Here is a 25,299-nt window from a genome sequence, read left to right as displayed (position 1 = left end):
TCGATCGATCAGAGAGACACTCAACCTCTCACAAGCATGGAGAGAAAAAACGGTTACCATGTTCATGGAGAGAAAAAACGGTTACTTCCCTTCCATCTCTGATTTTAAATTGTCATAGTGGTCGGAGGTTCTGAATGGTTGAAATCGCATGTTGCTGTTCGTTTCTCTTCACCGTTTCGTTTTCCTGCTGCTGCTCCATCATGTGTTTGAAATGAGGTTAAAGTGTAGAAATTCAAATTAGAAAATTAGGTTAAATATGTAAATGGTTTCAAATTGGTCCTGATTTGTAAGTTTCCTTAAAATATTATTCAAATTTGAGTGAACGCTGATACAAATTACACCTACGGGCCGTTTGGTATTCTATTGGGATAGGGATAGAGATAAATGTTGAGATAGGGATAAGGATAAATGGTTGGGATAAGGATAAAAATATGATAGTCGAGAATTATTATTCAATGTTTGGTATGTGGGATAGGGATAGGGATAAAATAATACATTTTACTATTTTAACCCTATTTAAACTACATAACATTAATTTGAGGGATAAGATGGACTTTTCCATCCTATTAAAATCGCAGGAGCTTATCTCACCTCCTTATACCACTCCCTCCTGGGTATAGGATTTGAGGGATAAGAAACTTATCCCCATCCGTCTCACTCTTCTATCTCCCAAATAAATACGGGATAACTTATCTCGTCTTTTTTATCTCTATCTCACCTCCTATATCCCTTCTAACAAACAGCCCGCTAGAACCTGGAGATGAAATAGGTACAAATATTTTAAATAACAAAGGCACAAATTCTTGGAGCGCTACGATCTGAAATGTGCAGACAGTGAAAACAAAATAATCCAATAACCCTCTTTCTTCTTTCAAAAACAAATCAATGACCCTATCTAGTGGACGTGGCTATTCCAACTCATGACACCTATCTCTTTCTCCTCCTATCCATTCAATTTTTTTTTTTCTCTTTTTTCTAATTGCTTACCATTTTATTTTACCTAATATAAAAATATTAAATTCTATCCAATTTCCAGATTTAGAAAAAAAAAATAATAATAATAAAAATGTAACACGTAGATTGAGATTTCTTTCTCATTTCATTATTTCAGTTCAGTTGATCTTGGATGGCCGCCGCCCCCGCCACCTCCATCAACGATATCCCCGATGTTATTTTATTAAATATTTTTGCTTCAATTTCAGATACACGAACAAGAAACTCGGTGAGTTTGGTTAGCCGGAAATTCCTAACCCTGGAAAGAGGTACACGCACTTCCCTTATTCTCCGTGGCAACGCTAGAGACCTTTTTATGATCCCTACTTGTTTCAGATCCGTTACTCATCTTGATCTTTCTTTACTCTCTCCTTGGGGTCATTCTTTGCTTTCTTCCTCTGATCCTCTCCTCCTCGCCTACCGTCTCGCCGTTGCTTTTCCCCTCGTTACTTATCTCACTGTCTATGCCCGATCTCCTTCTTCTCTTCAGATCCTCCTTCCTAAGTGGCCGCGACTCACTCGTGTCAACCTAATTCGCTGGCATCAACGCCCATCCTTGCCTCATTTGGGGGCTGATTTTGTTCCTTTATTCGAGCATTGTCAATTCCTTACTTCTCTCGATCTCTCCAATTTCTATTACTGGACTGAGGATTTACCTCCGGTTCTTCAAGCTTATCCTCATGTATCTACCTCATTGACTTGCTTAAATCTACTTACTGTTTCGCTCACTGATGGGTTTAAGGCAGATGAAATTCGAGCAATCACTGCTGCTTGCACCAATCTCACTAAGTTTCTTGTTGCTTGTATGTTCGATCCAAGCTACCTTGGATTTATCGGAGATGATACGCTGCTTGCTATTGCTGTTAACTGTCCCAAATTATCGCTTCTTCATCTGGTTGATACGTCATCGTTTGGGAACACGAGGAGTAATCCTGAAGACGAAGGGTACAGTGGGGAGGATGCTGCGGTTACTGCTGCTGGTTTGATTGATTTTTTTGGGGGGCTTCCATTGCTTGAAGAGTTGGTTTTAGGCGTTTGTAAAAATGTTAGAGATACTTGTGTAGCTCTGGAAGCGCTTAATTCCAGGTGTCCTAAGCTCAAAGTGCTCATGTTAGAGCAGTTCCATGGCATATGTATGGCAATTGAGTCACAGCTTGATGGGATTGCTCTGTGTTCGGGGCTGAAAGCTTTGTCCATTAACAAATCGGCAGATTTGACAGATATGAGTTTGATTGAGATTGGTAGAGGATGTTGTAAATTGGCGAAGTTTGAAGTTGAAGGTTGCAAAAAGATTACAATCAAGGGGATGAGAACAATGGCTTGTTTGCTTCACAAGACTCTAGTAGAGGTGAAGATATCTGCTTGTAAGAATCTTGATGCTGTAGCATCTTTGCAAGCCCTGGAGCCTGTGTGCCACCGGATCCAAACTCTTCATATTGATTGTATTTGGAGGGTTCCTCTCCAAGAAAGTGAAGATGGTGATGTTGATGTTGATGTTGATGATGGGTATTCCATTTCCAGCAAGAGTAAAAGAATCAAGTATTCTGATGAAGGAGAAACGTGCTCTTTTTTTATGCACAACAAGACTTGGGACAAACTCAGATTTCTCTCCCTCTGGATTGGTGTTGGTGAGAATCTAACTCCATTACCAATGGCCGGCCTTGAAGATTGTCCTCGTTTGGAGGAAATTCGGGTACGGGTAGAAGGGGATTGCAGGGGTTGGCATAAACCATCTCAACGTTCCTTTGGATTGAGCTGCCTTGTCCGTTATCCTTGTCTTTCAAAGATGCAATTGAATTGTAGTGACACAATAGGTTTTGCATTAACAGCTCCATCAGGACAAATGGATTTGAGCTTGTGGGAGAGATTTTTCTTGAATGGGATAGGCAGTTTGAATCTTATCGAGCTTGATTATTGGCCACCACAAGACAGAGACGTTAACCAGAGGAGTCTGTCTCTCCCAGGAGCTGGATTACTTGCAGAGTGTCTTGCACTCAGAAAGCTCTTTATCCATGGAACGGCACATGAGCATTTTATGATGTTTCTTCTCCGAATTCCAAATCTTAGGGATGTGCAACTCAGGGAAGACTACTATCCTGCTCCAGAGAATGACATGAGCACAGAGATGAGAGTGGGTTCTTGCAGTCGATTCGAAGATGCATTAAATGGTCGCCACATTCTCGACTGAATGAATATAATTTATCCGGATATGTTGATTGCCTTTTTTTTTAGTAGTTTAATGCAATAAATGGAACTAAAATAGTGGTAAACAGAGAAGAATATTTGTTTTTCCCTTTTTCCATTGCAAAGAAAGATCCAACTAGTTCCATTGAAAGCTGTTAATTGAATTCAGCATTTGATGTTTTCCAATTTTACAATGGTAAAAGAAAATCAAGACAGCCGAAACACAATGTAGCGCCTCTACCATGTTTTCTATACATGAGAAACAAGACTATCAGCATAGTGTGTATTCGCAGTCCAGCAACCGGGTGAGTACCTCTTCGCAGCTTGGCCGTTCATGTGGTTCTGCCCAACAATCTGCAATCACAGATGATAACTACTCAAATACGCTTGCTACGAAGATAATTACTCAAATACGCTTGCTACATGTAACTCGGCGATGCCTCCTAATCAGAAAATGTTCTCTAGATAGGGCAATATCATATATCATGGGTAACAGATAAATACAAAGACGTGAGAAGAGTGGAGTGAAGTTTTTAGATATCTATTTATTATTATTGTATCCCACTACTACAACCAATGAATGAGTACCTGAAATCAATCTGCCCAGCGGACCATCAGGAATTTCCAGGCGGGATCCTTCATTAGCAACAGCATAAACTACCTGAATAGCAAAGAAAATGAACCCTCGGTAATTCAAAACATTATATATATATATATATATTCAGGTGAATATAATTCGAAATTAAATTAAATCGTGCATATGTATACCCGTTCCGGTGGCACTCCTTCCCATGGCCTATTAAGTGTGCAGAGCTCCCACATTATCACCCCAAGGCTGAAAATATCACATTTTTCTGTGAAAGGCTCATTACGGATAAGCTCAGGTGCCATCCACTCTGGAGTCCCTGCAGATGAGGAGTCTCTTATAGGCGTATGTGTCATTATTCTTGAGAGCCCAAAGTCGCAGATCTTAACAGTATAATGCTTATTCACAAGGCAATTTGCACTTTTAAGATCCCGGTGAACAATCTTCATTCGGTGGATGCACATAAGCCCTCTGTTATGAACCAAAACGTTAGTGTATGCTCCAATTTCTATATGAAAATGCTAAAGGATAATATTATAAATAAATGACAGCATTCATTAAAATTTAATCCAACAGTTAGTTATTTTCATGCAGTAACAAGACTTTCTACCCAAGATGCATTGAAGTAAGCAGCATTTCATGTTCGACCATTAGGATATAATCAAGAAATCCGGATGCATCCAGTAACGAATTTGTGGATGATCTTCCAATAGTGATTTCAACGAACATGTCATTCTCGTGTAATTGCAAAACCAATATCGAACACAGCATTCCAGATGCCAACATTCTAACTAGACAGATATGAAGGAAAAGATAAGAATCGCTTTGTCAAAATATCATGCTCAATTATCTGGTTCCTACTTCCCTCTTCACCTTCTTTCGCCTCTTCCTCATTGACCTCTCTTGTTCTATAATACACGACTTGCAATAGATGTACTTGCATATATTCACATACAAAACATAGAGGAGACAAACTAGCCTGACTCATAAAAGTGCATCGTCTATAACATCAGAAGCAGTCTTTGAAGCAATTAATTGACAAAGTAATTTCCATTGTTTGATTTACTACCCATAACTTCTTCAGAAACCTTCTGACCTACTTACTGCGAGAACAATGCTTCAATATCTTGAACCCTTCTCCTTCCTATTATATGACTATCAGATTTTAATGCTATTTCTTCTCAATTACTCAAAATCATAAGCAGGCATAGCACTTACCAGTCTTATTCTTAGTTCCTAGTCAAGGATATGCATATATAACAAAAAAAATGTATACTAGAGTCCAATTTAAATGATGAAAATAGAAAGAACCTTAAATTCAAAGTAACATAAAAATTCTCTGACAGAAAGCTATATACAGATAATATAACTGACTGCATCCCAAAGAACCTAACAACTTATATATAGTTTCTTTAATATGTGGTCACCCGATGGATTATAGGTGAAGCAGCCTAAAAGCTCCTCATCCAATGCACTTTCCTTTGCTGTATATATTTAAAACCAGCCTCGCAAGGTACCTAATTTTCGAAAAGTTTTAGCAAATCAGATAAACAAAACACACCTGCATATATCACGCAACATTTTTAGCCTTCTCCGCCAACTTAGCCTCTTTTTCTGACCACTCATATGGATCAAATAATACAAGGAGCCCATCTCCATATATTCAGTAACCATTGACAAGTTAGGAGGCTTCATGCAAGCACCCAAAAACAAGATAACTGCAAAAACCAGCATCCTTCAGTAGCAGTTAGCAGAAAATCAGATATTAATAATTATGACCATAAAAATTAAAATTAAGATATTTTGTTGTTTATTTTGCTCGTAAATATTTTAAATAGAAATCTCTTCTAACTAATGCTTTGACTCGTTATAACAACGGCAAGAGGCATGTTAAAAGTTTCTTATATGCATATGAGCCTAGTGACATAGTAGATTAACAAGTTGATGTGAAGCTCAAATATGCAAGAATTCAATTCAATTCTTTTATGCAGAATTTCATGTTTAAAGATGAACGACTTCATAGAATTTAGTTCCTTCAAATAAAAACACAAAAACGCGAGATCATGCCAATAGTGGGATTATTTGGCAATTCATTTAACAAGTTCCATATATAAAATAAATCAACTGATATCATAACATAGGATGCACATCTTCATTAAGGGTAAGATGAAGACTGAAGAACATCAACTTTACTTTCTCCATACATCCAATACAAATTCTCACTTACAAGTTAATGCCAAGAAAAGAGATTCTATTATACAATGATTTGAACGGATCTTTCTTTTAAAATTTTTTTATTGAATTCTGGCATAAAAATTATCTGTCTGTACTTTTAATAAGCAACTATATATAAAAATATAATAAAAAAAAAAACTCTTTAAGTTATAATATTATCACTCCCCTCATCTCTGAAGTTATTTCTTCCCTCTAATGTTTACTGTTTTATTTTATATATATATAACTCAAACATTCCCAACCTTAATATATACTTATAAAAATAGGATTTTCTGAATTTTTACTTTTCAAATGGATGAAAAATCAAAGATATACCCTGTTATTAATAACCCAAACGGCTCATCTAGAGTCCGTTCCAGCTGCTTATTTAGACAGCATATCCAATACTCGAACAAGCTGTCTAAATACTTCTGAAATTCAAATGAGTATAAGGTGACTATAGTCGGTCTGTCCAAATTTGCCTACTTCAAAATTCTAAAGTACAACCCTTCAAACAAAATTTGATAGAGCCGCACTAACCCATTCCTTGAGTACTAAAAGTATCTGGCTTAGCTAGCTACTGTCCTTGTTTCCTTCTATTTTTGTAATTTTGAACAGGTGATTAGTGAATTAGACAAAATAGATAAAATGTTTGGCTTCATAGTGGTCTCCTTGTCTTTTTTGGTCCATTTTATCCACAGGTAGAAAATACAAATTACTTTGTAGGTAATATTAAGTTTAGGGTTTGCTATGTTAAAAAAAATATATATATGTATATTCTTCAGGCTGAAAATTGAAGTTACTACTAAGGTTGTATTTCTTCTGCAACTTCCCCATATACACACATGCATAAGATGTTATCAGCAGCATGTGTAGCAACATCAAATCATGTTTTCTAACTTTCAAAATATACAGCGACATTTTAGTCATGTTTACCAATTACAACCTGGAAGGTAATTCTACGAAAAAATATGATTGTAACTGTAAATAATACTTGGGAAGTTTAATGTAATTATCCCAAAAAGTATACCTAGTCAAAGGAAACTCTAGATTATGTTGTGAGACTATATCCTCAGAAAAGTTTTCTACAAGTGGCACTGTTTAGTACTACTAGTTAGTTAAACATATACAACTATTTTACTTTGTTACGTTGCAGCTTGTTTATTTCACATTTACTGAAATAAACAAGTCATATCATGTTTACAATCACAGTCATTTAAAATAAATCCAACTAAATAAATATGAAAGGGGTACTCCGAAAATACTAGAAAGTGAAGGGTAATACCGTTTGGGTGTCGGAGGCGGCTGCAAGATCATAGACAAATAACCATGAGAATGATACATGAATTGCTGGATAAAATAAAACCAATGCAGCCAACATATTTGACAAGAAGAGACCTTAGAATAGATATCTCATTGCAGAAGTCCTCCATGTTTTCAGCAGTTAGATCTTGCTCTAGGAAAACCTTAATTGCAACATCTGTTCCATTCCATACACCGCGGAATACTTCCCCGAAGAAACCTAAGACAACAAACAATTAATACAGCTCCATCCAAAAAAAACACAATTAACACAACTCAAAGTAACTACTTTTTGAGAAAATCAAGATAAAAATGTGTGTATACTCCAAGAAAACAACTTCCATGGTCAATTCAAGTATTCTTTCAGATAAGTGATTCCTAAGTTTCTTTACACCAATGAACACCTACAGTAGTAACTACTGAACTGCAACTATAACAGTATCATAAAAACATTTTCAAACTCACAGCTAGGAATACAAGAAAAAAAATGCTTACCAATCCCAACACGAGTTCCAACAGTTAATTCTGAAAAATCAATATTCCATTCATGGAAAGGTAACAAGGGCATATTGTTGAACATGGGAGATTCGAGAACTTTATTCCATCTTGAAACTAATTCATCTTTTACCACATAACCTGAAGGTCCTCTTCTCTCGGAGGTTTGACTCCTATATTGATGTGGTGACGATGGTAATGATATAGCCTTTTGAGAATTCATGTGGCCCCGTTGAAGGTTATATAAAGCAGACCTTCCACCAACCACTTCATCCTGACCATCAAGATCAAAATTTGAAACCTGAAAGAGTATCCATATATTAGTAATCAGCATCCAGGAAAGCTAGGAAGATATTCAACAGTACCATTAAAAATTAATTAATCACATAGCAGAACTTTGGCAAAAACAACTGTGCAAATTCACATATCTTCCATGATCAAAAATAAATATGCGCAGATCAATGAGAAAAATCATGAAATTTTACTTCGATTTTCACAACTCAAGCATAGATGACAATCAAAGTTGATCATATCTAATCTCAATAACTAGGAGGATAAGAATAAGATACCCTCCCAATAAACTGCGAAAAATAAAACAGAACTAAGACCAAAGGCTATGAAACTTTGGGAGCGAGTGATCGAACAAAGGCTAAGGAGGACGGTGAAGATCTCGGAAAACCAGTTTGGCTTTATGCCGGGAAGATCAACTATGGAAGCCATCCATCTAATGAGACAATTAATGGAGCACTATCGAAATAAGAAGAAAGACTTGCATATGGTTTTCATTGACTTGGAGAAAGCATATGAAAGGTACCAAGGTTAGTACTTTGGTGGGCCTTGATAAGGAAAGGCATTTCGCGGAAATATATTGACATCATAAAGGACATGTATGAGGGAGCATGCACGAGTGTACATACTAGTGTTGGGAAGACTGAAGAGTTTCCTATTACGATTGGAGTGCATCAAGGTTCCGCACTAAGCCCATTTCTTTTTGCCATCGTTATGGATGAACTAACAAGTTCACTTCAAGATGGTATACCATGGTGCATGCTGTTTGCAGATGATATTGTGTTGGTTGATGAGACGAAAGAAGGAGTGGAGAGGAAGTTGGAACTATGGAGACAAACTCTAGAATCTAGAGGCTTTAAGTTGAGCCGAAGTAAGACGGAATATTTGGAGTGTAAGTTTAGCGGCCATAGGAGTAGGGAGGCAGGGACAATCGCCCTAGATGGGAGAGTTGTTCAGGCCTCGGATTGCTTCCGGTATTTAGGATCTATTATCCAAACAGATGGAGAAGTAGATGGAGATGTTGCTCATAGGATTAAAGCTGGTTGGTCGAAGTGGAAGAGTGCTACGGGTTTCCTTTGTGACCCCGGCATGCCTAATAGATTGAAGGGGAAATTCTACCGGACGGCAATTAGACCAGCATTGTTATATGGTACGGAGTGTTGGGCAATGAAACACTGCCACATCCATAAGATGTCGGTGGCGGAGATGCGTATGTTGAGATGGATGTGTGGTCATACGAGAAAGGACCGGGTGAGTAATGAAATAATTAGGACAAAAGTAGGGGTCACATCTATTGAGAATAAAATGAGAGAAAACCGACTAAGGTGGTTTGGCCATGTGAGACGTAGAGCGCTTGATGCGCTGGTTAGGAGAACCGAAGAGTGGCAAAGGGAGGTAGTGGTGAGGGGTAGGGGAAGACCTAAGCAAACTTGGAGGAGGGTGATCGAGAGTGATATGAGTTTACTGGGAATTGAGGAAAATATGGTAGTGGATAGGACGGAGTGGAGGGAGCGAATTTGTGTTGCTGACACGACTTGATTTCACGGTTTTATATGATGGTTCATGTTAGCCGACCCCGAATCATCTCGGGACTAAGGCTTTGTTGCTGTTGTTGTTGTAAGACCAAAGGAGTCTGCCTGGTTATATAAAAGTGGAAACTCAGACAAATACACATGCATTCTCTATCTCTCTCTGTGGAAAAAGATCAAGAGAAATCAGAAAGGAAAATGAAGGCAAAAGAAAAACCCTGCAATGACAGCATAAACATTTGGCAAGATGGTCCCATAAAACTCTTGCTCTAATTCCAACCAAACCCCATACTGAAGGGACTAGAATTTAAATCCATTTTAGCATGCAAAAAAATTAGATACACAGCATACTCTTGAACTGTTCTTACTGCTTCTTCCTCCTGAAGCTTTTAATATTAACTAAAAAGTGCTTCCAAACTGATAGGCAAACATTTCCAAATACTTCAGTCAATAAAATAAAATAACAGATCGCTACATATTTCGCAATACACAGATAAGTAGAAACTTCACTGGATATTAAGTGCAAAAAAGAAAAGGAAAAGAAAACCAACAAACTTCTCAAACTTAATCATGAAAGGTAATCCAGCTCCCCTGCCTAACACCAATTTTTTCATCGGGACTTGATCAAAATACTCCTAGGACTCCAGAAGGGAATAGTACAATATATTTAACTGTAATGCGTTCTTTCCATTGTTCCAGATGAAAACTATTTGAATTGCGTTAGAGATATGTATCATATTGCTGATGGTAATAAACCAGCTTGGGATTGATCACATGCCCAACAGCACCATGCAACATTGGCATATTGCTATTTACTGTCAACAAGTATTTAGAAACTCCTGGATATGCACCAAACTATTTCATAGTACTCCTCTCTCTCTCTCTCTCTCTCTCCCCCCCCCCCCCCCCCCCTCAATACACTAACTTGAAAATGTATAAAAAAGAAGCAAAACAATGAGATGATATAATTAGAAATGCATGCAAATTAGAGTTTAGGTTTCAATCATATCTTGCACTGCAACAAAAACATAATCATAGATATATCATCTCAAAGAGAAGTCAAGTTATCATATCCTGTCTTGAAAATGATCCCGCGGTATCATCAGAATATGCAATATCTACAATTGTCTTGTGTGGATCTCAAAGAAGATTTGAATCCATTGATACGTTAAGAAAGGCTTCTCTCATGTTAGCAGACAGCCAAGGCCCCAGCTTTATCTGACTAGACAAGCCATGTGCCTAAGCTACCTCATTTCACCTCTGTGTGCTCATAATCAAATGCAAATTAACAAGGTAGTGAAAACGATTGTACAAAACAATGAATAAAACCAAGCTAAATTTGTGATGTTTGCAGTTGCAAGAGTTGAACTGCAGATATTATACAAATTCAAAAACTTCCACCAAAATGTATAATAGATATAATGCAATCATCTAATTGTAAATTAAGTTCTGCTATCAAAAGTGAGAGAAGTATACATTTTTTTGAATATCTGAGCTGTTGACCTTGTCATTTAGAGAGTTCACAAACAACCTCTCATCACCTTGTTCCCTCAAAAGACGATTTTGCTTCAAAGATTCATTCATTGCACGAACAGCCCTGCATGAGTTCATGACATCTTGAATAATCTCTCTATATAAGCTTTAACAAAATTGTCTCATTCCATAGAAAAGAAAATCTGTCAAATAATATATAAGACAAACACGAAACAGTAAGATACTCACTGAACTAGTAACTAAAGCCTACACGGAGACAAAAGTGCATATATTCACTCTGTATCCAAAGCATGCTATATTTTTTAAACATGGGAAGCTCTTTTCATTAACTGGGTTCAGTAATTGATAAAAGCAAAAACATACACAAGGCAAACAGCTCCTCGGAGAAGGCTCACCTTGGTAGCATTTCAAGAAATTAGTAATCTTTCAAAGGGAATGATGTTATAAACATTATTCAAATTGCATAACTTTGAAGAATTTTTTTTTATTAACTACTTAGACCAAGAAAGACTTGCTTATTCAGAACATGGAGTTTTGGGATGAGCTGGAGAAGAGAGGGTATATACATGAAGAACCCAATTAAATCAATCCCACCTATCTCTATTTTAGTTCTTACAATAATAAATTTTCTTATCACTTGCATATCATTAATTTTTGTCTGACTTCATTTATTCAATAGTAAGGTTGCACTGCCACCATGTAAATTGGTACAAGTTCAACGGTAGAAACAAACTCTTTGCATTTGATGAGGACACAAGTAATCTGTAATCAAAGGCCTAACTCAACCCCCACATTGCTAAATGAGGAAGCTATATAGCTCCTTAAATATGTGAGGCAATCCTTACCCTTCAAGGTACCTTTTGGGGTGAGTTAGGCATTTGATTACATGGTATCAGAGCCATGGTTCAATGTTAGGGCTCCCGCTAATATTGGCGTCACGCACCAAATGAATTGGGCCTTTGATTACATAATCCATTAGACAAGGCAAAGTTTCAAAGATTAGTAGGAAAGTTAATTTATCTACATATACAAGGGCAAACATCTGTTTTGCAATAAGTTACATTAGACAGTTGATGCATTCTCCAACTGGGCAGCACTTCACAGCTGTATAATGAATCCTGGGGTATCTTAAGGGACTTCAAAGCAAAGGGTTTTTCTCTAAAAAGACCTACGATCATGAAATTGCAGCCCTTACAAATGCAGATTGGGTTTGATTAGTTATTGACTGATGATCCAAATCTTTGTAAATGTTTAGGGAGAGATCTAATTACTTGGAAGAGCAAAAAAAAAAAAAGTGTTGCCAACTGGCAAGAAGCAATGCCTACTAAGATCACTAGCTCATGGCCTATGTGAGAGTTTGTGGCTACGAATTTGCTTCAAGAACTTAGAATGTGAATATACAGAGCATTAAAGCTATGATGTGACAATTAGGCAGATATTAGTATCTCAAATATTCTTGTTCATCATGAGCAGACCAAGCATGTTGAGGTTGATATCACTTTCTCAAGCATACAGTTAAAGATGGAACTTAAACATTATGTATGTTTCAAACTAAGGGTTAAAAAACAAAAATTCTAACTAAGAGCCTTTGAAAGCTCACTTTGAGAGACTTATTGACAAGCTTGACCTACTTAACATGAAGAGTTAAGCTTGAGCAGAAGTATAAGGAAGGAAATATCATATAGTAATTGTGTATGTATTTTATATATAATGTAATCTAGATCCGTAACTCTAGGAACTAATTAGTCTTTGCATTTACCGATATAATAGTCCCCTATTATCAGAATATCTCTGCATACTCTAATTGTTTCATTCAGTATCTTTTATGAAACAATATAAATTGCAAAAAGTAGTTTGCATTATAAATGTAAAATTAGCATTATCAAAAGTGAAACAAGCATCAACCTTACTATATCATCACCAATCTCCGGGGTCATGCTAATGCTTCTTCTTCTTAATCTACGAGATTCTGATATCGATGAACCCTCTGACCTGTAGCTAATTAAATGTTATAGTCTTTCTTAGTGCAAGTATAGGATAAAGACAAATCAATTAAATTAAATAATAATTCAGGGTGATTGTTAGAGAAGTAATAGAACATAGGCAATAGTCTTAGCATCCATTTCCTCATGTCTATTAATTTTTCTCTCCTCAATTGGTGCAAAATAAAAGCCTTACTTATAATCATTTCTAAAGCCACTATGGAGCCCTTAAGAGACTCGTTACTGAATGAGATCTAAAAGCGCACTTCAAAAGAACTTTAGACAATGTAAGCACTAGCTAGTTAAATCCACAACATTCCACAGAAATTTTTCTTTGAAAGCGAACATCAATACCTTGTATCGGAATATATCCTAAACTGTAAAACAAAAGTTTCAAGAAATTATATAACAAAGTATGAAGTGAAAGTCAAATATACATGCCAACTTATGATGTTTTAATCCAGGTTCCACTTTCATAAACACAGATTTCTACACTGTTGGACTTTTGCATGCTTACAAATTTTTCTTCAGACAAAGAATTGGAATAAAAATCCTTAACAATGGATTAACAAAAATACAAACTTTAAAAGCAAATTCAATCTAAACCCTTCAGTAAAAATCATATCAGTTCAAGCCAAAAAGTTATATTAAAATTTCTATAGCAGCATATTGCAAAAAGGTATTGTTAAGACATGTGGCGTTGCATATATTTCCTTAGAATCAAAATGACTCGAAGCCACAAATATATTTCTTTCAGAAACAAAATTGAAAAGACGATTAGTAACACAGTAAGTCTAGATATTCAACTAGTTGGAATGTATAGTTTAGGCTCCACATATTAAAGGGGCTGTCTTTAGAAACAATTAATATTGCATAATCCTTCTTTGTTGCTGCATCCACTATTCCATATCCGCCCCTAGTAGTAGTCATCCTCTCTTGTCAGTTCAATATGTTCAAAGTCTATACCGGTAGGTACTACTATGCCAAAACCCTCTTGTTCAACCTTTCATAATTTACTTCCAAGAGGTGTTACGAAACCTTGCAATGAATGCTCCCACTTCTTATCCTATCCTTCCTCATATTCTAATAGATCCATGTTACAATTATCTTCATGATACTAACAATTCAAACATGCTTCTTTCTTATCCAGCAATCACCATTAAACATCGCATAATGGATTGAATTGTAACCTTGTAAATACTTCCCCATTTCAACTGATTTTCAAATAACTTTGAATATCTTCAACAAAATTTTCAGTATAAACAAGGAAATGAATAAATTGTCAACCGACAAGCAGTTTCCATAACTTGCAAATGAATTTAAATGTGAAGCATGGTAATATCGTGTGATCCTTTTATCAAAAAAGTGATAAATAATTTGAGGGAATTTGTGTCCACTACGTCCTTGTATAAAGCGAACTCAACTCAACTTTATATCCAAGCTAGTTCCAATCGGCTAAATGGATCTTTTTTTCACTCTCTCTCTCTCAATCATAGAAACTAGCATCTCTAAATCACTATTCACTACTTCAGCCAAAGTCATGTAAGGTAACCCAATCTTCCTCCATCTGTTGTATACCTGCAATACTCAAATCATCTCAATATATCTTCTCCAAACTTATTTTTAATAGGTATTGATGTGGACCATGGAAATAGAGAGAAATCCATGGTATACCATGTAGATTAAAAGACACATATTTATACAAGGTTCTCCCTAAATTACTCCTACAATCAATCAAACATAGAGACCCTACTAGCAGCCTTAGGCATGCTTACATTTATTACATTTACTTATTTTGTAACAGGTATCAACCTTAACCTATTCAGATGCACTCATCATTTGATTGGTGCACCCTTATATTTCTAAAAAGCATTGTACCATCCTAATCTCTAACATGTTTTCTGCTCATTATTCAATTCAAAATGGGTATGAGGACAAGATCAGACATGGTTTCACAAACATTCCCATCAATCACTTGAGGCATAAGCTAGAAATCAAAGCTGCTCAAAATCCAACACCAATGTTCCAAAAGTTTAATCAATAATCCAGTCAGGTCCCCAACAGAAAACTAAGATACTAGTTGCCAGAATGTTCCTTTTTTTTTCTGCAACATCCTAGTTTAGATAGGTTTGTCAAAGCATGACTTGGTATTGGTGATCTAGAGACATTTAGATGGCTCCAATAGCCTACTGCATGAAGAACCAAACCAAAGTACTAATATATGGCTCATTGCAATTTCTAAAAGTAATCTTCATAATTCCAAAAAGCAGGCTTGATTGACAACAAACACAACATATTAAGTTCAAACAGCTTCTCCTATGAGATTCGCACAACATATTTGAGCTTTGTGAGATTCCAAGTGTAGATTTATTTTACTTGTAGCTAGCTTTCTTTAAAGCAACAGAAACATTTCTGAAATTAACTTTCTGTTGAAACATATAGAAGAAAAAAAAGACCATTCAATAATTGCAAGAAAGCACTCATGACATCTATCCTTGTGCAGAGGGAAAAACAAGTCTGCCAAAAACCCACTAAGAAAAATTCCAGGACACTAGGAATTCTAAGAAAAAAGAGGCGTAGGGCATAGCATTCTCCCTCCTATAGAGAAACATTCAGAAAAATGTACTACAAACAGATGATAGGATCCCAGTTATAATTATGAATACAGATGATATCACTTTTTTTTGGCAAAACGAAAAGTGGATGACTTTCTTTCTTAACATAAATACTGCTGATACTCATAAAACTTCCTTGGCACATCAAGATAATACTGGATCCAGAACAACAGAAATGTGCCCAAAATAATTTATTATGGCCATCTCAATCATATTTTGACAAGGATTATAAATAGGTTCAGAATAAATAACAGGGAAAGAAGAAAAAGAATTGCCAGGAAATTAAATGGAATTCGTAAAGTATTTGTCATCTCAAGGGTCTATCCATCTTCACCACTTGCACAAAACAAAATAAAACGAAACCTCTTAAGAAAAATTAAACTGCATGGAGAAATATCAGGACACAACCAAATATTGCTTGCATTGCACATACTGAATAACAAGATCAAACAGGTAACAACCTTGATGTAGATACATCATAATCTCTAATAGAGTGCCTATCACCACTTAACATGGACCGCCCACGTGCTCGAAACGAAGGATGCTCTGGACTGCAAAAACAAGCTTAAATAAACATTATGACCAAAAGCTCACAAAAGAACACTAAACAATAATATCACAGTTAACATACCCATCCACTAACACTACACGACTATCTAGACAATTAACAACCAAGTATTGAACAGATCCTCTATGTATCACCATAAGAACCTTCTGTTCAGCCCATTAAATTTCTTGGTTGTGAAAAGAAGTTTGGAAACTTCTTCAATATAATTTTCAGCATCAAGATGAGTTAATTTTATTGGTATTTAGCAAATTATTCAAAAAACCAATATTTGGTATTTAGTGCTTTAAAAGCCAAGAAAAACTAACTAAAATGGCAACATAACATCAGTGCCGATTCATTTCAGCTTATGAATTATCACAGAGGTTCAAGTCTGACAGAGGAGCGAGACACACAAAAAAAGACTAAATTCCATAGTACAAAATAATGAAGCTTACAATGAAGAACAGCCAATAACCATCAATACATTCAATTGTTTCTAAATCAAAAATAAAGATTGTGAACATGAAAAGAGACATGGTACAATAATCCTAACTCTAAACGAAAAATAATCCCTAAACCAGCAATAAGACTTGTTACTCATCAGACTCAAATCCTTTACTGTCACTACAAGCAATTCAAATTCATCACATTCAAAAGTTATCAAATGCAACACAGGATTCAAAAACAACCTTGAACTAGCAGTTCGCTGTTCCGCAATGACCTTTTTCCGGCTACGTCGCCAAAAGGTTGTTGCAATATTCGGCTCACTGTGTGACAAGCTGGGATTTGAAGGAAGAGAGAGAGAGAAGTCCAGCCAGAAGCATCCCACATTTTGTTAGAAAACAAAAAAGCAAAACAACCAAGAGAAACTGTCTGGCAAAAAAAATTTGTTGCAAAAGCCATCATAGCATGAACTATGAAGGAATTTCTCAGCTAACATCATATATTACCTCAATTTCCTGTCAAGCGAGGTAACAGATTGCAACATCATATTTCGCAATGCAGCACTTGACACATTTGGAGCTATCTCTAACTTCCTCTGATATTGTAGGCACTCATCTTTTTCAGCACTGCACAAAAAGTACAATTAAAATTATGCAACATAGTTAATATCAGAACTAAAAAGAACAAATGAAATCATCTCTGTTGTTTGAAAACTTGGGTCAACACTATTCGCTAACCTGTCAGGATCCAGTCTCTCTGAAAATCCATACATAGGACTGTTTGGTTCAAGTGGTGAATCACAGGAATCATTTTCTGCAGAATCACTTTCCCCTGCTGCTGAAATATGAGTCATAAGAATAGCCCTGGTTGAACGAGGTATTAACTGACCAGGAAACCGCATAAGATCAACCAGTAGTTCTACAGAATTCAACACGACTGTGACAGACATGTGCTTGTATGAGTCCACACACTCAACAGTTCCATCATTTGGTAACCCCTAATTTTGGGAGAAAACATGGATGTTAAAAAAGGATTTAAGGGATATCCTATTTGAATATCAGTCATAATTTATACAAAAGTTATTATTAAGAAAATGGATAATATGAAACAGCTAAAACCAAGTTAAAAGCTTACCACCATGAGCCTACTTTCAAGACCAACAGTATCTGCTAAGACTTTAAACAATATCGCTCGTGGACGGCAAGACCCATGTTTTATCTGACCAAGTAACTGAACACCTCGATGTTCAAACATATTGGAGGTTTCCTCTAGTGCAGCTTTTGCTGGACTTTCCAGGTTTGGCCTTTTGTAAAAATCAGATACCTGTTCAAGAAATAGAAGGGAAACATTCAGAAGAAAAATATTTTTCTAATATGAGAAAAGGATAAAAATAATAATAATAAAAAAAGATTGACAAAATGGCTGCAATTGAATTTGATCACTGAAGAGCAAAGAAAGATTCTCAAGTTTATCCTGCAGTCAAATAACCTGCCAAACATTTTCTTTTTTCTTGCTGGTGTTTGCATTGCAACAGTTTATATATGTTAAAAAAAAATTCATGCTAAGTACCAACAGAAAAGGAAAAGGTCATTCAAAATGATCGCTGAGAGTAATATCAATCAATACATACATCCTTTGACCCTTTTCTGCATAGAGTTGCATATATTTCTGAAATTCCAAGATGTATAAAAGCAAGCTTAATTTTCCAAAAGATTTCAAATAAATGTGAAACGGTCAGAACATGTATGGTAATTGAGAAATGGGTACCATTTTCATGGGAAATAATGTTGTCAAAATAAGTAATTTATTGGTTCTTCAAGTCTTTTTTGTCAATCAGAACAGAAAAACAGATCACATAATAAGACCTGGTTACTGCTGAAAAGATCATCAAATTATATTTATAGTTCCAGCCACTTTTCATATTTATTTCTGTCAAATTTGAAAATTACAGTTTTCAAATTTCCCAAATTAAAGAGAGTTCGGAAAAATATGATAAGAAGTTGGAAGTCTGTAAAATTGGAAAAATAATGTGAAGTTGTGGGGAAAATAACTCCTTTTTAACATTAGAAAAAGGGGTTTCTTTTCTCAACCAGTCATATTCCAAGAAATATGAAATCTGTTCTTCTCAAATAAAAAGCACCATAAGGAAAAAAATATTGATCATAATCATACTGAGAGGGATTTACAGCATATGGACAAAATATAATATAACCAAGAAGGGTGCAATCGCTGAAAGTCCAAGCATATGAAAGTAAGTAGCTGCATGAACTTCTGATGAAATATGACCAGATAGGAACAAAGAATATGATTTTCTTACCAATCCAGCAATCTTTTTTATCATTGCAGCTGGATTTGAGCTCAATCCTTTCACCAAGGCCACAATCAATTGCTTCAGCATAGATAACTTTTTATCTTTCTTTGCATCCACAACAATGATATCAGCTTTGAAACCCTCACCACCAACAGCATGAAGCTCATCTAAGGTTGGAATACTATCAAAGACCTCCTTTAGCTTTTTATCCTGATAATAATCAAGATCCATACAGCTAATAATTATTCAACATATATGCTTAGACTAAAATCATTAGCCACCCAAATATTTCAATAAGGAAAAAGGAATATAGCTTAGAAATTAATGCATCCAATGATGTTTGACATCTTTGATAATGTCTACTCTACACATTTACAGGAACAGCTGCACCCACTCTTTTCATTGTATTCAAAGAGGAAAAAATGTACCACATGGTATATGCACAAATATTTCATGGAAGGCAAAGCAGAAAAGGCAGAGGTGTATTCTAACAGTTTAATGATAAAAGAAGTCTGCCTATTGTTATAAATATACTGTTTAATCAAGATGCTTTCAAGTTATACAGACTTTATAACCAAATCTAAAAGCTTATTTTCTGCCTGTGGAAAATCTGGTACAACTACTACTCACAAAGATATCTTAGCAGGACAGGCACAAAATAGTAGCATTTTTGTAATAAAAAAAATAAAAAATATAAGCACATTTTCTAAGTATTGTTATGCTCAAGATTTTTCACATCAAATGAACTTTTGCAGTAAATTATGAGAACTCATTTTTAGAGGTTGGAGCTTAACCAAAAACATCACATAATCATCCATTATACAATTCTACTTCAACATAAAATGTACATCAAGAAAGCTTTGAGCTCTAGGAACGAGTGCACATCACTTTGACAACATTTGTATTATTATGATGATCATTTCCTTCTTTCTTGTAGACATTTAACATAAGCTTCAGGACTAGATCGGTATGACAGTATGTATCCAGAAAAGTGATAACAGACTTCGACCTAGGTAGAGCCCAGCCAAAGGAGTTTTCTGATTCAAGAAACTTAAAAAATGACCTCAATAGTTAAGTGTTTCCTACTTTTAGGAGTACTTATCATGAATACTATTTAAGGATTTAGAGTTCATAAAATAAGGAAAGGAAAATATTAAAAAAACATGCAAACAGTAGAAAGCACAATGCAGGAGACAAATATAGAGGCTTCTTGTCACTACCCTTGGCAAGAAGGGTCAAGAATTAGCTATTGTTCTGATTATTCCATCTTAAGAAGCACGTCAGTCAGCCACATAAGTTCACTAAACAACGCAACCATTTGTTACATGTGAGGCAGATATATTTAACATGTTTATGAAAAATTCATCAAATTTACTCATGTGGCAGGGTATAAACTAGATTTTATTTCCTCCACCAGCTTGGTTCCAGGAAACCTTCAATGCCTCAAGTTAGCAAGAGTTCAAAAATAAAATGAAGAACATAGGTAAACTATGATACTTTTGCTTCTCAAATAAATCATTCTGACAAATCAATCGTTCACAAAAAAATAAAAAAATAAAAAAAAAGCAATTCAAGTCATAAAAACCAAAACTAGTATTCAATGTCATGCTTGTAATGATTTTTAAACAATTTTTCTGCAACTGACCCAAATAGAGTTTTAACCCTTGGCCGAAGAAAATAGACCACAAATCAGAAAGATTATTGTTTTCCAGAAGCTTAAAGAGAATGTGAACGTCAGAAGGTTAATAACTTCAGTAACAATGATAACACGTTGTCTAGTCAACCACTATTCCTTCTCTACACAAGAATATAAAAATGATTATTGCAGAAGGAGAGTATTTATTTTGAACATGAGGTTCTTTGCTACAAAGTTTATGAAAAAAGTAGATATAAGTTTGGAAACTTGCAGAAGGAAGATGTAGTCATAGGAAAGTTATCTAATATATTTAATTTCCTTTCCCTATAGGGACTCTAGACACTTATTATTCAGGCTTCTGCTAGTACAAATATGAAACATTGATTTGGTTCCATGAAAGAGTTGATGTCTACTTGCAAATTCTATCCATCCTTGTTCCTCATTTACAGCTAGAGCATTATAAATTCCACACCTCATTCCTCTTCTACTGCTACAGTATTTTCACTACTTGCAACACTGAATAGCCACGAAACCATTTCTTTTTCTTTTGTGAATCAGTCCCTCAACACATCTGTTCACCAGATCAATGTAACCCCAAATTTCTAATTATGCTCTTTACTCTCTCTCGCTTTCCCCAATTTTGAATTTTTATAGCTTATTCTGAAATACTTATTACAAATTCACAAATTTGTATTGAGTTCTCCTATTTACATCATTAATCATTATAGGACAAGGAGTTTCTTCACATGAAAAAGAAATAAAACAGTATATAACTTAAAAATCCCTAAAAACACTCAGGATCCAGCAAATATTAGAGAATAAAACAGTATAACTTTATTTGCACTCACCGGTATGACAGAGTAGAAACCATTTGGAATTCGTTCCGAAAGCATCCCAGTGTTCCAAAGAATTTGTGATGCAGTTTGTGAATACAAACCATCTTCCTCATAATTTCTAGGTGATTCTTTATTACTCAAACTATCTTCTTGTGAATGCAAAGAAACAGATTCAAACTTCTCCATAAAATCAGAACTCCACCACGCAGCATTTGAAGGCCCTTGCTCTGTAGGCCCCATGTCATCTCGTGTCTCTTCCATGTTTTTAAATATTTTGGATGTAAAACCATTTCGGCCCCCAATCCTTACCCCATAAAAGTTCTTCCCAATGCAGAAATAGTTCTTATACAACTAAAACTTGTATCACAAACCCCTTCTGTTTGTCTTGCTCTGAGCAGAAGGCCATCTGACCTGATCCAAGACCCTACATGAAATTGGATATATCATTAGCAAGTAAATCTTCCCAGAAATGAAGATAAGGGAAGAATAGAATGCAGATCGAGACTCCTATCATTAAACATGTATCAAGGAGAAAAATGGCCAAGCTTGCAAATTCTTCACTTAAAGAGTCACCCTTGGTTTTTAAGAGGGATACCAGAAGTGTGAGGATCAGAACACAACAAAAATCATAAGTAATCAAGATTTTGATAAAACAATATCATGAAATAAAAAGACAATTGGATTTGAGAGGTATATCTAGAAGCCATAAAGAAGTAAGGAAAACTCAATGGAATTCACAATTGTGTCAATGCTGCTTTTATTATTCTTTTGCAGAAAATGCAAGAGCTACGACCACATCAATGCTCCTTTTCTCCACTGAATCATCAATTAGGAAAAGCATGAAGACAAGCTTCCAACAAACATAATCCCAGTACAGACAAACTCAATGCCTGTGGATAAAGATGAACAATTTTCAATTGAAAGATTGGCACAGATATCATTACCCCTTAGAGCATCTCCAATAGAGGTTGCTATAAAGATTGCCCAAAATTCACACATCATACTAAAATATAACATTTTATTTCCTAATTAATCCACATCACTTCTGGCGACTTTTGTTAAAAAAAACACTCCAATAGTAAGCAACTTTAAAAGTTGGCCCTATGACCCCACAAATCATTACTTTATAAAAAAAAAAAAAAGGCGGCCCGGTCGCACTACGCGTCCCCGCTGAGCGAGGGTCCGGGGAGGGGTCCCACCACAAGGGTGTACTGGGGCAAGCCTTCCCCTGCCAATTTATTTGGCAAGAGGCCGCTCCTAAGACTCGAACCCGTGACCTCTTGGTCACACGACAACAACATTTACCGTTGCGCCAAGGCTCGCCCTCTAAATCATTACTTTATATATAATTTATTTCCATCATAAATGTTGTCATAAAAATTGACCAATAGTAGGCAACTAAATCATTTTTTTATACTAAAAAAAAGATGAGCAACCTTGCTAGAAGGTTGCCAAAAAGTGGCAACATTGCTTGAAAATTTCAAGCACTCACAATCACTCCAATAGATGGCACTCTTCAAGAGTTGCCAAAGCCATTGCCACATCACCAAGCACCCTCTATTGGAGATGCTCTTAGGTTTGAGATCCAGATTAAAGTTTCATATTCTACATCAACCTGATAGCTTGTCATGAAGCAAAAGAGTGGCCCAAAAGCAAAAACCAGTTCCGTAAAAAAAGTTTCTAGGTCTTTTATTTAATACAGAGAAAATTGAGTACATCACATACATTCTAAAGCAATACTGGTACATACTCGAAGTATAGCTATTGATTACCCTTGAGTATTCATATTGGCATGGCTTTAAACTCAGAGTCAGAACCCTCCACAGTATCTAATACTTATCATCTTAGAAATCAACAACAACATGGTAACTGTCTAAATTAACTTGGACTACGGAACTCAAATAACTACTTGCCAAATAAGTAAAAGAATTTCACTACAGTGGAAAGAAAAAAAAAAGTGCAGAAGAACAATACTACAATCGAATGTTTACATGTTATGATAGATGATAAATGACCAATCCAAAAGCTCTACAGCCTAAGAGCGTATGCAAATTGTAAAGTGAACGATAAATAAATAAATACATAAAACTCAATTTACACTCATTGCATCACATTCAAGTATCCCTATGCACATAAGAACAAAGAACACAGATAAACAATCATTCAAAATAACCAAATCCTGGAATAGACCAACTAACTTATATTGCCTCCACGAAAGTAAGGTTCCAATTCTCACCAGTCCCCAATGTGAATGTTAATCCATACTTCCATAAATGACATATCAACATTGTGTTACTGTTCAAACCATAAGAACTGTATTAATCTTAAAAATAAGATTTATGCCTTAAAAGGATATTTAATGAGTAAGCTTATTCCTAAGGCCCTAAAAGCTGTTGAACTAGTATAATTCAAATGGAACTAAGAAAATCAGATCCGAAAATATAATTCTAAACAAATAAGAATAATAATACATATAATAAAAGAAAAGAACACACCCGTTCGCATAATACTTCACCTAAGTCACTTCTCAGCTACAAGCATTTCTAAATAATAAAACAGCCGAAACATTTCTCTGAATATGATAAAATAAATAAATTAGAAAACAAAGAAAATGAAGGACAATTACCTATCAGTGTTCAAAGAATCGAATCTCAAATCACACCTAATTTGCCAATACGATTTTGATTGCAATCAGAAACAGCCTAAAAATAATAAAGACGAATTGAAAAAGAAAAGTAATAATAAAATAAATAAACAGAAAAGAAAGATCAAGAAAAGAAGAGTAACCAGCAGCAGATCCAAGCATTTGAATCTCCGGAAAGTCGCCGTCGTCGTCCTCCTCGTCCTCTTCCAGCCAATATTATTTGAATCTCAGCTATTTCTGAAGCAAATAAGACTCATCATCTCCACATCACTCTTCCTTCCTTTTCTTCCAAATAAGAATAAAAAATATATTACCTACGTAATATAAATATAAATCTACATATTAACTATAGTCTATAGATATAGAGAGGAGAGGAGGGACAGTAACGAGGAATTGAAAGAGAGGGAGATGTGATTCGACTTTTCTCTTTTTATTTTTTATTTGTTTTTTTACTTTGTTTTTTTACGAAATATGTTTTACTTTGTTTTTTCTATCCTTGGACGAACTTACTTTATCAAAGTTCATCACCATTCAATAGTGGAAAAAATAAAGTAATACTTACTTTGTAAAAAAACAAAGTAAGCATAGTTTAACCTTTCATATTAATATTAATATTCATAAAATAAAATAGATAGGTAGAAATTAGAAGTAAAATTCATGAACCAGACATGAAAATTAATGTGATTATAATAAAATAGATTAGAGGTAAACTTTACTTTCACCTTAATGAGTGGTTAAAAATTACAAATCGGTTAAGTTAGAGATCTCAAATTCGAATATAATCACTATCTAACGAGTCCGAAACCGAATAATTAGATAAATTAAAAAAATCTCTAAACAAATTATCTATACTTATAAAAGAGAATATCATTATAGTATCAATTCCAATTTTTTCCAATTTGATTACAATCTTACCCTCATCTATATTCTACTTCTCATTTCCAATTTTGCCTTTATTGATAACATCTAGATTTATTCTCAGGGCAAATATATAATAATACGGAAAGAGAATGAGCTCACAACACTATGTCACACCACCTGGATCGAACCATGGAAGATACGTCATATAAGTGAGATACGACGAAAGTAGTTGGATAAGGGAGATATGTCAGTTGAAGTATATCTATCATCGTATCTCTTCGTGACAGTTTCAGTAAAGATCAAACAACGTCTTTATATCTTCTTTAAAGGGGAATAAA

General features: G+C 35.2%; 2 protein-coding genes across 6 annotated transcripts; one reads left to right on the top strand and one right to left on the bottom strand.

Moving 5' to 3' along the window:
• The first annotated feature begins 1,041 nt into the window (after positions 1-1,041).
• Positions 1,042-3,363, top strand: LOC136203909 (F-box protein MAX2). Its single transcript, XM_065995135.1, has one exon. It carries the CDS (start codon positions 1,127-1,129, stop codon positions 3,179-3,181), a length of 2,055 nt encoding a protein of 684 aa, XP_065851207.1. The 5' UTR covers positions 1,042-1,126; the 3' UTR covers positions 3,182-3,363.
• On the bottom strand, positions 3,257-24,483 carry LOC136203885 (serine/threonine-protein kinase EDR1-like). Of its 5 annotated transcripts, none has more exons than XM_065995102.1 (18): positions 24,244-24,483; positions 24,083-24,158; positions 21,469-21,880; positions 18,991-19,194; positions 17,808-17,996; positions 17,411-17,670; positions 17,180-17,299; positions 16,919-17,008; positions 16,144-16,233; positions 12,991-13,083; positions 11,068-11,188; positions 7,775-8,075; positions 7,376-7,499; positions 7,263-7,282; positions 5,325-5,481; positions 3,946-4,234; positions 3,766-3,838; positions 3,257-3,531 (listed from the first exon to the last, which is right to left on the bottom strand). In XM_065995102.1, exons 3-18 carry the CDS (start codon positions 21,715-21,717, stop codon positions 3,449-3,451), a joined length of 2,463 nt encoding a protein of 820 aa, XP_065851174.1. In that variant the 5' UTR covers positions 21,718-21,880; positions 24,083-24,158; positions 24,244-24,483; the 3' UTR covers positions 3,257-3,448. The 5 variants fall into 5 exon arrangements, with proteins under 5 accessions (XP_065851174.1, XP_065851181.1, XP_065851195.1 ...); XM_065995109.1 differs by having other exon boundaries at positions 24,083-24,118; XM_065995123.1 differs by having other exon boundaries at positions 12,991-13,077; positions 24,244-24,482.
• Between the last annotated feature and the right edge of the window lie 816 nt (positions 24,484-25,299).

The sequence above is a fragment of the Euphorbia lathyris genome, chromosome 1, assembly GCF_963576675.1.
Source record: "Euphorbia lathyris chromosome 1, ddEupLath1.1, whole genome shotgun sequence".
NCBI lineage: Eukaryota > Viridiplantae > Streptophyta > Magnoliopsida > Malpighiales > Euphorbiaceae > Euphorbia > Euphorbia lathyris.
The sequence above is the reverse complement of the archived record's forward strand: the minus strand, read 5'-3'. Positions and strand labels throughout refer to the sequence as shown.